The following is a 13,620-nucleotide window of genomic DNA, read 5'->3' as shown; positions in this document are numbered from 1 at the left end:
TCACCTGCCCTAGGATTTGGGAGTTCTATGAGAGGACACTGACCTCCTCCCACTCTGATTGAACCTCCCTCAGCCCTGGCCTATTATACGGTGCTAATCGCTTTTTAAGGTTAGATTCCCTTGGTACTGGCTCTTCTTTCCTCTCCCAGGCTACGTCTTTATCTCGTACTCTCTCTCTTTTCCTTGTTCTCAATCTATCTTTCATTGTTTCTTCCTGAGTATTTTTCTCTCTCTCCCTAATCCTACTTGACTCCCTTTCTCTCATTCTGTTCCGCTTGCTTTCTTTCTGTCCTTCCTGTTCTTTCCGGGGCCTCTTTTGAGGTTTACAACCCATTATTAGTTAACACTTCCCCTTGTTACCCTTCTTGGAATTCAGAATAATTATTTGTATGACTTTTGATAGAATATTAGGTCTCACCTTTCCGACCTACTCAAATAATTAACCATTAATCCCTCCCTCTCGGGATAGTCAGACCTATTTGTGTGCCTCCCTTTGATCTAGACTATCCCTCTGAAACGTATTTCGATAGGCGATCTGTATTCATACAAATTATGTCCCTGACCTACTTTCTTATAATTTTTTTTCTTTTTCGCATTTTCTATATTACGTTTGCCGCCTAATATGTTATTGACCAGTTATCGTTTAGGTCTCAATATTAACTCCAATTCTCACAATCTATGTGTGTGCTCTACTGTTATCATACTTAATCTCACTTAGTCCTAGACTACCGTAACTTAATTTACTTTATTTCGCCATTTATATTACGTTTTCCGGCTACTGTACTTCAACCAGTTTTACTGTTAGGTCTTACTATTAGATACTGTACTTCAACCAGTTTTACTGTTAGGTCTTACTATTAGATACTGTACTTCAACCAGTTTTACTTTTAGGTCTTACTGCAACCAGTTTTACTTTTAGGTCTTACTGCAACTAGTTTTACTTTTAGGTCTTACTGTTAGATACTGTACTTCAACCAGTTTTACTTTTAGGTCTTACTGCAACCAGTTTTACTTTTAGGTCTTACTGCAACTAGTTTTACTTTTAGGTCTTACTGTTAGATACTTACTTCGAAATTTGTTACTTAGATCTGTGACTCAGTGCCGCCAACACTAACATAGATACTTTTGTCTTATTCTTTCTCTTCATTAGATTATATGGACGGTATACCAGATACCATTCAATCCCGTTTGGTTTAAGAATCAAGCCTTTTCCCACTCTATTTTGACTAATGCAAAGTCAATTTTTTTAAGCGAGTTTTGTAACTTAACCCCCAAACTAATGAATAAAGATTACTGACCTTTTCCTTGCAGCTGAGTTGTAATTTTGGTTAGATCTCCTCACCGTTTACTGTCGTGTTCCAGTTCGCCACCGGCCTGAAATGAACCCTCAATATTAGAGGGCAGGTCTTTGTTATTACGGATGTTTCATACACCCGTGCACGGTTTTCAGTGTCCCCTGGAACGACAGTCAACGGGTATTGAGGATCCGGCTCGAAGGACCAATTGTTCAAGGAATTTTCGAATCCCAATGATACTAATTAACAATCAATAAGCCTTGACTAATCCCCAAGGTTTGTAAGACACTGGGGTAAGAATAATTAGGCAAGGACTCAGCTTTCTGCAAAAGGTCTGTACAGTTTATTCAGAGAATGTTCTAAAGTCAAAAATCAAGACTCAGTCCTTTTATAATACAAACACATTCTTATCTTTAGACCACTCCCTTCTCCAACAACCAGTACTTTTTCACTCACCACAAAAAAACATAAAAACTTGCCACATTCTTCAAGGCTTTCACCTTCCCTCCCCCGTTGAGACCCTCTTGGGTTGAAACCCCCCTAATGATTTCCTATTACCTACTATACAACTTTACTCTATTTACATCCCTACTAAAGATTATAACATCCAAGTATTACCATACTACCAAATCTACCCACATCCTGATTTTATCTTCCCATGATTCTCAAACATTTCCCCCTATCCTAAAATTTCAGAGTGGAACAATTTAGTCATTATTCTAACACATACAAATTATTCTAACAATTATATACCACGAAAATTCTCGTCGGTTATTGTCACAGCCGTGAATATCCCCCCTCAAGCCGATACCACGACGGCCCTCAAGGAACTTCACTGGACTCTTTGCAAACTGGAAATCATATATCCTGAGACTGCATTTATTTATTGTAGCTGGGGATTTTAACAAAGCAAATTTGAGAACAAGGCTACCTAAATTCTATCAGCATATTGATTGTTGCACTCGTGCGGGCAATACACTGGATCACGGCTACTCTAACTTCTGTGATGCATACAAGGCCCTCCCTTCGGCAAATCCGACCACGACTCCATTTTGCTCCTCCCGTCCTATAGGCAGAAACTCAAACAGGATGTACCCGTGACTAGAACTATTCAACGCTGGTCTGACCAATCGGAATCCACGCTTCAAGATTGTTTTGATGACGCGGACTGGGAAATGTTCCGTGCAGCCTAATATCGAGAATAATATCGATTTATACGCGGATTTGTTGAGTGAGTTCATAAGGAAGTGCATTGGAGATGATGTAACCACTGTAACTATTTAAACCTACCCTAACCAGAAACCATTCGCGCAAAACTGAAAGCGCAAACCACCGCATTACACCATGGAATGATGACTGGGAATATGGCCGAATACAAACAATGTAATTATTCCCTCCGCAAGGCAGTCAAACAAGCAAAATGTCGTTATAGGGACAAAGTGGAGTCGCAATTCAACGGCTCAGACACGAGACGAATGTGGCAGGGTCTACAGGCAATCACAGACTATAAAAAGAAAACCAGCCACGTCACGGACACCGTCTTGCTTCCAGACAAACTAAATACCTTCTTTGCCCACTTTGAGGATAATACAGTGCCCCCAACGCGGCCCGCTACCAAGGACTGTGGCCGACGTAAGACATTTAAACGTGTTAACCCTCGCAAGGCTGCCGGCCCAGACGGCATCCCTAGCCACGTCCTCAGAGCATGTGCAGACCAACTGGCTGGTGTGTTTACGGACATATTCAATCTCTCCCTATCCTCGTCTGCTGTCCCCACGTGCTTCAAGATGGCCACCATTGTTCCTGTACCCAAGAAGGCAAAGGTAACTGAACTAAATTACTATCGCCCCGTAGCACTCATTTCTGTCATCATGAAGTGCTTTGAGAGACTGGTCAAGGATCATATCACCTCCACCTTACCTGCCACCCTAGACCCACTTCAATTTGCATACCGCCCCAATAGGTCCACACTGCACACTGCCCTATCCTATCTGGACAAGAGGCATACCTATGTAAGAATGCTGTTCATTGACTACAGCTAGGCATTCAACACCATAGTACCCTCCAAGCTCATCATTAAGCTTGAGGCCCAGAGTCTCAACGGCAACTGCACCGCCCACAACCACAAGGCTCTCCAGAGGGTGGTGCGGTCTGCCCAACGCATCACCGGGAGCAAACTACCAGCCCTCCGGGACACCTACAGCACACAATGTCACAGGAAGGCCAAAAGATCATCAAGGACAACAACCACCCGAGCACTGCCTGTTCACCCCGCTACCATCCAGAAGGCGAGGTCAGTACAGGTGCATCAAATCTGGGACTGAAAGACTGAAAAACAGCTTCCATCTCAAGGCCATCAGACTGCCGCTCGGTCATCGCTCATCCATATATTTATATGTATATATTCTTATTCCATCCCTTTACTTAGATTTGTGTGTATTAGGTAGTTGTTGTGGAATTGTTAGATATTATTGCACTGTCGGAACTAGAAGCACAAGCATTTCACTACACTCGCAATAACATCTGCTAAACATGTGTATGTGACCAATAAAATTTGATTTGATTATTTGATTAACTATACAGCACCAGTCAAGAGTTTGGACACACATACACATTTTTTGGGGTGACTATACTTGAAGAAATGTTCAAAATTCTTAACATTTTCTGGACTGACTGACCTTCATGTCTTAAAGTAATGATGGACTGTCATTTCTCTTTGCTTATTTGAGCTGTTCTTACCATAATATTGACTTGGTCTTTTACTAAATAGGGCCATCTTCTGTATACCACCCCTACCTTGTCACATCAACTGATTGGCTGAAATGCATTAAGGAAATCAATTCCACAAATTAACTTTTAACAAGGCACACCTGTTAATTGAAATGCATTGCAGGTGACTACCTCATGAAGCTGGTTGAGAGAATGCCAAGATTGTGCAAGCTGTCATCAAGGCAAAGGGTGGCTACCTTGAAGAATCTCAAACTTTTGACCGGTACTGTACATTTCATCAAACAGCCAGATGTTCATGACCTACTTTATGTACATAGCAACACAGACAAAGGCTTGCAAGAGGAAAAAGGCAGTGCAATGACATCAAAACAGCCAGCCTCATGCTTTTAATATCACAGTTTTAGCTTTTCTGATTAGACAGTAAAATCATGCATGGCCTTCTGCTCTCTGAAGCTACTATTTACCTGTACAAACATGCAGACTGGGCAGGAACAGCAGCGGGCCTTACGTAATTGACCTATCCCAATCAAGGACTTGCCAGTCCCACCTCATTCCTGACAACTATTGTGAGAGAAATTTCAAGATTATGTTATAGTACTGTTATTGCATCAAATTGTTGTTTTATGCAACAGAATAAAGGGTTCATATAACCTCTATTGTGTCTGTGTGAACTGAAAGTGGGCCTCTGGGAGATTTAACACTGACAGTGAATTTACAATCGATTGGTGATAAACCTAACAAGACCACATTTCATAGCATGATTAGTGTATGTGTGCCTGACTGGAAGGTACCAGGAAGAGATGGCTCGGGGCCAGACCCTGGTTTGTAGACAATGAGAAGTTTTTACATCAGATACTGTCGGCTGTGAATTATAAGTTTCTTTCAAACAAATTTTAACCTTGTGACCCATTCCATACATCTATTGTTTGTCATGTAGACTGAAGGGGGAATCTTGGCTATAGAAGACCTTTGTACCTTTGTCTCGAGGCTCTCAACGAATCATCTGAGGGTGATTCGTTGACCAGCCATCATTATTGTAGAACACTCAATCGATTCACTTTGTGTGTTGTATTGCCCTGCTCCCTTATTAATTGAATAAAGATTTAGTTGACGTATAACTCTGACTTGTGTGATACGTTTGTCTCTCCTCATTTGATAGTAAAGAAATTAACCACCACACTATATGTGAGTGTTGTACACTAGGCATGGAACTGTTGATAGTGTATACATCGTGAAAGGTGAGGTAGGGGCTGTCCATCTATACTGAGAAATATGTAGAGATGGAACACACATGTTCAGACAAAGGGTGTAGCGTAATCGCCTAGCCAGACTCCGTCTCATTGGCTGTCCAACATTCTTCTGTAATTTTGGTAAATAACAGGTAATGTATGGCAATCTATGGTAACTTTGTTAATTTACCTTGGAACAACTTTCAAAATGTTTATTCATAAACAGTACCAGTCAAAAGTTTTGACACGCCTGCTCATTCAAGGCTTTTTCTTTATTTTTACTATTTTCTACATTGTAGAATAATAGTGAAGACATCAAAACTACAAAATAACACATATGGAATCATGTAGTAACCAAAAAAGCGTTTTGGTTACTACATATAAAATATATATGAGATTATTCAAAGTAGCCACCCTTTGCCTTGATGACAGCTTTGCGCAGTCTTGGCATTCTCTCAACCAGCTTCACCTGGAATGCTTTTCCAACAGCCTTGAAGAAGTTCCCACATATGCTAGGCACTTGTTGGCTGCTTTTCCTTCACTCTGCAGTCCAACTCATCTCAAATCATCTCAATTGGGTTGAGGTCAGGTGATTATGGAGGCCAGATCATCTGATGCAGCATTCCATCACTCTCCTTCTTGGTCAAATAGACCTTACACAGCCTAGAGGTGTGTTGGGTCATTGTCCTGTTGAAAAACAAATCATAGTTCCACTAAGCGCAAACCAGATGGGATGGCGTATCACTGTAGAATGCTGTGGTAGCCATGCTGGTTAAGTGTGTCTTGAATTCTAAATAAATCACTGACAGTGTCACCAGTAAAGCACCATCACACCTCCTCCTCCATGCTTTCTCATGACTAAATATCTCTTGATTTATGTCTTCCTTTTAAATAATATGTGTATGGTTTTTGATGTGACATACATTTGATGATAATGTGTATATTTACACATAGTGAAAGTGAGTCACACAAAAAGTGAAACTTTATTTTTGATAGGTAAGGTACCCAGGACGACACTACTCGTCTTGTGGCTAATAGACTAATAATTTTGTAAGTGCTGCTTCTTTTTGTACAGAAGTCCTCTCAGTAGTCCCATGAGTTGTTTTGTGGTCAATGGCAGTCAAATGTCAGGCATGCAGACATGCAACATTCCAGTTAAGAGACTTCTGTCGCACCAGAATTGTCTCATAGCTACTTTGACTGTGGTGGAACTTTCTGGGAACCAGTCAGACCAGCACTCTTGGGTGTGCATTGTCAGACCTGCAGTGTCACATTCAGGGACTTAACTTGGGCCTGTTTCCAAGGGAACATATTATAACTTAGGTTATTTTCACATATAGTTCTCTTTAAAACAACCAATCTCAGTCCTCTTTAAAGTGAACTCTTGGGTAAAAAAAATAGCTAAATAACCCTGTTCTCTTTGTATTCACACTGCCCTTGGCTTTGAATGAGGACTCAACTCTTTTGCCTGTTCACTTCACCTATTTTGTGGTCCGTCCTCTTTGCATTCACATTGCTATGTTTAGAATTGGAACCAAGATCTTTTTCCTACGTTCTCTCAATACACTCTGGGTTTTTACAAATGCAGACAAGCTATTCCATCAGAATGTGTTATCGGACAGCTAGATATACGTACTTATATTTTTGAAGCTAATAGATTGCATTTAGTTAAAACATGAGAAATAATAATTGTAATCAGAAGATACTATCAACATGTAAATATTATTGGTAACAATAAATAGCTGAAGAATAACTGCAAATTAAATAATACTGTAATTGAAAATATTACACACAATGTAGGCTACTGCCCCATTAAGAGCTAGAATAGATTTTGAACCTTATGTTGGTGTCTTCTCATGCTATTCAAACCCTACAATCGAATAAACAGCTTATGTAAACAAATAATCTTAACTAAAAACAAAAAAAATTGTATCCTTGACAATCGCTAATCAATAGGCCTAACCAGTGGAGATTTTAGCATATACATCTTGGTGGGGGGGGGGGAAATGTGGGAACATGCCAGCAAAGCCACAACACTAAACAATAAACATATATTGCACTATAACGGTGACAAACGCTACCCACAAACTGTTAGGGCCTACATAAAGCTGTCCCAACAGCAGAGTCCCAACAGCAGTCCCAAGACCTTACCACTGCTACACCTTTTTAAAAAATCATAGCTGATATGGCTGACTTAATTAAACAAATGTGGTTTCTACTGACAATTGAGATGTGCAAACTATAGCATGAGGGGACAACAAGCAGATAAGAGGCAATCCGTAATTTCGATTAAGACATTAATGTGCGAGCGACGACGGACGTAGTCAATATAACTATTTGTTCAGCACTTTTGTACAGTGACAGAATTCAGAACATGGGCCGTTCTTACAGTGTACTCCCTGTAAAAAAGACAATGAAAGCTCTTAAAATATTCAGTGATTACATTTCTCTAAAACAGGTTATTGGCTACATGTGCTCCACCAAGTCAGAAAAGTAGGTGAAATTAAGAGGTGAAAATAGACCAAATTATTAGGGTGAGACACATTGAACACCGTTTGGCTCTATTTGACGCGTTAAATAAGCTTTTAATTTGACACGTCAAATAACACAATTCTATTATAGAATGTTGTGTGTGCTGAATTTGAACGTGCAAGAGAAGCACCATCACTCCTATCAGGTGCACTGTCAAAGTTGAACAAAAAAGTTTGCAAACAAGCACACACCGACCACGAACGATATTTTTACAAAACCGCGTTGGTGAAAATAGACCAAATAATTAGGGTGAGGCACATGGGCTGCTAACAGCTTACTACACAACATACACTTAGTATTGCTCTCTTAGCTACAGTATACATATCTCCCTGGCATATTACATAATTAATGCAACAGCATACAATACATTTTTGGACTCACCTTGTGAAGGTGGTGTGGCGGTCCTTTGTGGACTAATTTTGTCATCAAACTTTGTCATCAAAGTCTGGCATTCTCTGGATTTATAGTGGGAACAAAGCCACTCCACTGAATAGCAGACTAGTGGTTGCTTTGCAATGCTTGCAGTTAGCCACTGATTCCTTACAAACCACTCATTGTTGAATTTGCGATTTCCAACTTGTTGTGTAATGTTTGTGTCCAATGGCCGATGAGCACCGATATGTTTTATCTATAATTTATCTTCATTATTTATTTTCATATGACAAGGCTTAAAAATGATTTGCCAGTAGATTGTCGACTTGATTCATGATGATGACTGCTACAGTGGGGGGAAAAAGTATTTGATCCCCTGCTGATTTTGTACGTTTGCCCACTTACAAAGAAATGATCAGTCTATAATTTTAATAGTAGGTTTATTTGAACAGTGAGAGACAGAATAACAACAAAAATATCCAGAAAAACGCATCTCAAAAATTGTATACAATTATTTGTATTTTAATGAGGGAAATAAGTACTTGACCCCTCTGCAAAACATGACTTAGTACTTGGTGGCAAAACCCTTGTTGGCAATCACAGAGGTCAGACGTTTCTTGTAGTTGGCCACCAGGTTTGCACACATCTCAGGAAGGATTTTGTCCCACTCCTCTTTGCAGATCTTCTCCAAGTCATTAAGGTTTCGAGGCTGACGTTTGGCAACTCGAACCTTCAGCTCCCTCCACAGATTTTCTATGGGATTAAGGTCTGGAGACTGGCTAGGCCACTCCAGGACCTTAATGTGCTTCTTCTTGAGCCACTCCTTTGTTGCCTTGGCTATGTGTTTTGGGTCATTGTCATGCTGGAATACCCATCCACGACCCATTTTCAATGCCCTGGCTGTGGGAAGGAGGTTTTCATGGCCCCTTCCATCGTTCCTTTGATGCGGTGAAGTTGTCCTGTCCCCTTAGCAGAAAAACACCCCCAAAGCATAATGTTTCCACCTCCATGTTTGACGGTGGGGATGGTGTTCTTGGGGTCATAGGCAGCATTCCTCCTCCTCCAAACACGTTGATGCCAAAGAGCTCCATTTTGGTCTCATCTGACCACAACACTTTCACCAGTTGTCCTCTGAGTCATTCAGATGTTCATTGGCAAACTTCAGACGGGCATGTATATGTGCTTTCTTGAGCAGGGGGACCTTGCGGGCGCTGCAGGATTTCAGTCCTTCACGGCGTAGTGTTTTCCAATTGTTTTCTTGGTGACTATGGTCCCAGCTGCCTTGAGATCATTGACAAGATCCTCCCGTGTAGTTCTGGGCTGATTCCTCACCGTTCTCATGATCATTGCAACTCCACGAGGTGAGATCTTGCATGGAGCCCCAGGCCGAGGGATATTGACAGTTCTTTTGTGTTTCTTCTATTTGCGAATAATCGCACCAAATGTTGTCACCTTCTCACCAAGCTGCTTGGCAATGGTCTTGTAGCCCATTCCAGCCTTGCGTAGGTCTACAATTTTGTCCCTGACATCCTTGGAGAGCTCTTTGGTCTTGGCCATGGTGGAGAATTTGGAATCTGATTGATTGATTGCTTCTGTGGACAGGTGTCTTTTTTACAGGTAACAATCTGCGGTTAGGAGCACTCCCTTTAAGAGTGTGCTCCTAATCTCAGCTCGTTCCCTGTATAAAAGACACCTGGGAGCCAGAAATCTTTCTGATTGAGAGGGGGTCAAATACTTATTTCCCTCATTAAAATGCAAATCAATTTATAACATTTTTGACATGCGTTTTTCTCGATATTTTTGTTGTTATTCTGTCTCTCACTGTTCAAATAAACCTACCATTAAAATTATAGACTGATCCTTTCTTTGTCAGTGGGCAAACGTACAAAATCAGCAGGGGATCAAATACTTTTTTCCCCCACTGTAGCTAAGACTTTGAAAGTAAGATGTTGACATGATCAGTCCAATCTAAGCTTCTGTACATATAATGTGATTTGACGTGATTTTATCTGTGGCCAATGATCTTTAGCCTTCTTGGAAGGGCACTTGTAATATAACTCTATGGCAGGCTCTGCTCCACCTGCCCTGAATGACGGGTCGCCACTGGGCCTAACCAAAAACGTTGTGGCTACATTGATCATCCTTGAGATGCTTCAACAACTTGATTGGAGTCCACCTGTGGTATATTCAATTAATTAGACAAGTTTTGGAAATCTGCACACCTGTCTATATAAGGTCCCACTGTTGACAATGCATGTCAGAGCAAAAACCAAGCCATGAGGTTGAAAGAATTATCCGTAGAGCTCTGAGACAGGATTGTGTCGAGGCACAGAAATGGGGAAGACCAAAACATTTCTGCAGCATTGAAGGTCCCGAAGACATTGGCCTCCATCATTCTGAAATGGAGGGAGTTTGGAACCACCAAGACTCTTCCTGGAGCTGGCCGCCCGGCCAAACTGAGCAATCAGGGGAGAGGGGCCTTGGTCAGGGAGGTGACCAAGAATCTGATGGCCACTCTGACAAAGATCCAGAGTTCCTCGTGGAGATGGGAGAACCTTCCAGAAGGACAACCATCTCTGCAGCACTCCACCAATCAGGCCTTTATGGTAGAGTGGCCAGATGGAAGCCATTCCTCAGTAAAAGGCACATGACAGCCCGCTTCAAGTTTGCCAAAAGACACCTAAAGGACTCTCAGACCATGAGAAACCCAGATTATCTGGTCTGATGAAACCAAGATTGAATTCTTTGGCCTGAATGCCAAGCTTCACGTCTGGAGGAAACCTGGCACCATCCCTGTGGTGAATTATGGTAGTGGTAGCATCATGCTGTGGGGATGTTTTTTAGTGGCAGGGACTGGGAGACTAGTCAGGATCGAAGGAAAGATGAACGGAGCAAAGTACAGAGAAATCCTTGATGCAAACTTGCTCCAGAGCTCTCAGGACCTCAGACTGAAGGTTCACCTTCCAACAGGACAACAACCCTAAGCACACAGCCAAGATAACGCAGGAGTGGCTTCGGGACAAGTCTCTGAATGTCCTTGAGTTGCCTTGCCAGTGCCCGGACATGAGCCCAATCGAACATCTCTGGAGAAACCTGAAAATTGCTTTGCATCTTGACAAGTCTTGCCATTGATTTTCAAGCAGACTTAAGTCAAACTGTAACTAGGAGACTGAAGAACATTCAATGTCTTGGTAAGCAACTCCAGTGTATATTTGGCCTTGTGTTTTAGGTTATTGTCCTGCTGAAAGGTGAATTTGTCTCCCAGTGTCTGTTGGAAAGCACACTGAACCTGGTTTTCCTCAAGGATTTTGCCTGTGCTTAGCTCTTTTCCATTTATTTTAATTCAAAAATAACCTCCCTAGTTCTTGCATGATGCAGCCACCACCATGCTTGAAAATATGAAGAGTGTTAGTGATGTGTTGTGTTGGATTTGCCCCAAATATAATGCTTTGTATTCAGGACATATAGTTAATTTCTTTGTCACATTTTTGTTGTTTTACTTTTGTGCCTGCGGGTTTTGGAATATTTTTATTCTGTACAGGATTCCTTCTTTTCACTCTGTCAAATAGGTTAGTATTGTGGAGTAACTACAATGTTGTTGATCCATCCTCAGTTTTCTATCACAGCCATTAAACTCTGTAACTGTTTTAAAAGTCACCATTGGCCTCATTGTAAAATCCCTGAGCGGTTTCCTTCCTCTACGACAACTGAGTTAGGAAGGACGCCTGTATCTTTGTAGTGACTGAGTGTATTGATACACCATCCAAAGTGTAATTAATAACTTCACCATGCTCAAAGGGATATTCAATGTCTGCTTTTTTATTTTTACTCATCTAACAATAGGTGCCCTTCTTTGCGAGGCATTGGAAAACCTCCCTTGTCTTTGTGGTTGGATCTGTGTTTGAAATTCACTGCTCGACTGAGGGACCTTATGTGTGGGATACAGAGATGAGGTAGTCATTCAAAAATCATGTTAAACACTATTATTTCACACAGAGTGAGTCAATGCAACTTTTTATCAAATCAAGCTGTATTTATATAGCATGTTTTGGACACAATGCGCTTCATAGGAAAAAACATTAAAAAACGAAAATAAAAACTGAAATATTTACTACACAACAAACAAAAGAATAACAAAAACTGAAAGACTGAAAAAGGTGTAACTCATTAAGCACATTTTTACTTCTGAACTTATTTAGGCATTCCATATCAAAGGGGTTGAATACTTTTTCAGCTTTTCATTTTTCATTAATTTGTAAAATTTTCAACAAACATAATTCTACTTTTACATTATGGGGTATTGTGTGTATGCCAGTGATAAAATCAGGCTGTAACACAACAAAATGTGGAAAAAGTCAAGGGGTGTGAATACTTTCTGAAGGCACTATACTTGTGCTCCTCCTCTTTTCAAGACGTGCAAAGGAATATTTTTTTTTGGAGTCATCTGATTGCATTTTGAGAAGGCAACAATAGCTGCTAAAAATAGAGCTGAATATTTCTATGCTGTCTTTTTCCCCCCTTCCTAGAACCAAAGACAGCATGTACCATGCACTCACATACGCCACCATACTGGAGATGCAGGCCATGATGACCTTTGACCCGGAGAACATCCTGGCAGCTGGTAACACCATGAAGGAGGCTCAGGCAGTGTGTCAGCGGTAAGGCTCATTTGTAAAGGATCCACGCTCAAAGAGCAGGAAAATGTCTCCGCACCCTTCCAGTTAGATGCACATTTCTTTAATTGTGGATGAGCTTAAGTCAGTCTACCTTCATCAGAGCATGTCTCTACAAACAATAGTGGGACAGATGAGGCCACACAGTGAGCCAGTGGTAATTACAGACACCTGTGGTAATCTAAAGTACCCAAAAGGGCCACTAGATGTCATAACATCAGATAGAAATACAGTACAAATACTAGAAAATATTCTAGATGTATTTCTACTAGAACAAAATCCATGTACAAATAAAACATTTGATGTTCGTATAAGGAACCCATACTCTCAAAAAGAGAGCAATACAGCCGAAAAGAGGCATTAAAAAATGGGTCCACATAAAATATATAGATTTTCAAAGTTATTTTTATTTAATAAATTCAAAAACTAAAGTTTTGACTCAGTGGTAAGGCTCCCTTATCAGATTTATTCAATCATGAAAAGAGGAACTACATGATCCGATCAAGTGAAACCACTTTGTGAATTGTGTAACACGTGTTTTTAACCAAGTAAGTCTCATTTAACTCTCGTATTATGAACAACAACAACATACAGAGGAAATCCATTTGGCTCTTGATAAACCTGGCCATTCCACTAGGGAGAGCCTCTGGCTATTTTGGGAGATGTCCATCCTGGTCTGTGGTGGCTGGTGAGCTCCATGTTCTGTGACATAATCACAGAGCAGATATCACCCAGGTTCTATCAGATCTCGCTGGCTGGGGGAGTTTGAGTGGCCTGTAACAGTGAGCT

At 40.9% G+C, this 13,620-nt stretch overlaps 1 protein-coding gene across 5 annotated transcripts in view; it reads left to right on the top strand.

Moving 5' to 3' along the window:
• The window catches only part of ttc39a (tetratricopeptide repeat domain 39A), a 44,018-nt gene that overhangs the window by 19,037 nt on the left and 11,361 nt on the right, over nt 1-13,620 (top strand). For all 5 annotated transcript variants that reach the window (XM_029707265.1, XM_029707261.1, XM_029707262.1 and 2 more), the window contains one exon: nt 12,685-12,816. In XM_029707265.1, the coding sequence (XP_029563125.1) occupies nt 12,685-12,816 (132 nt within the window). The remainder of the gene's footprint in view (nt 1-12,684; nt 12,817-13,620) is intronic.

The sequence above is a fragment of the Salmo trutta genome, chromosome 22 (assembly GCF_901001165.1).
Source record: "Salmo trutta chromosome 22, fSalTru1.1, whole genome shotgun sequence".
NCBI lineage: Eukaryota > Metazoa > Chordata > Actinopteri > Salmoniformes > Salmonidae > Salmo > Salmo trutta.
The sequence above is the reverse complement of the archived record's forward strand: the minus strand, read 5'-3'. Positions and strand labels throughout refer to the sequence as shown.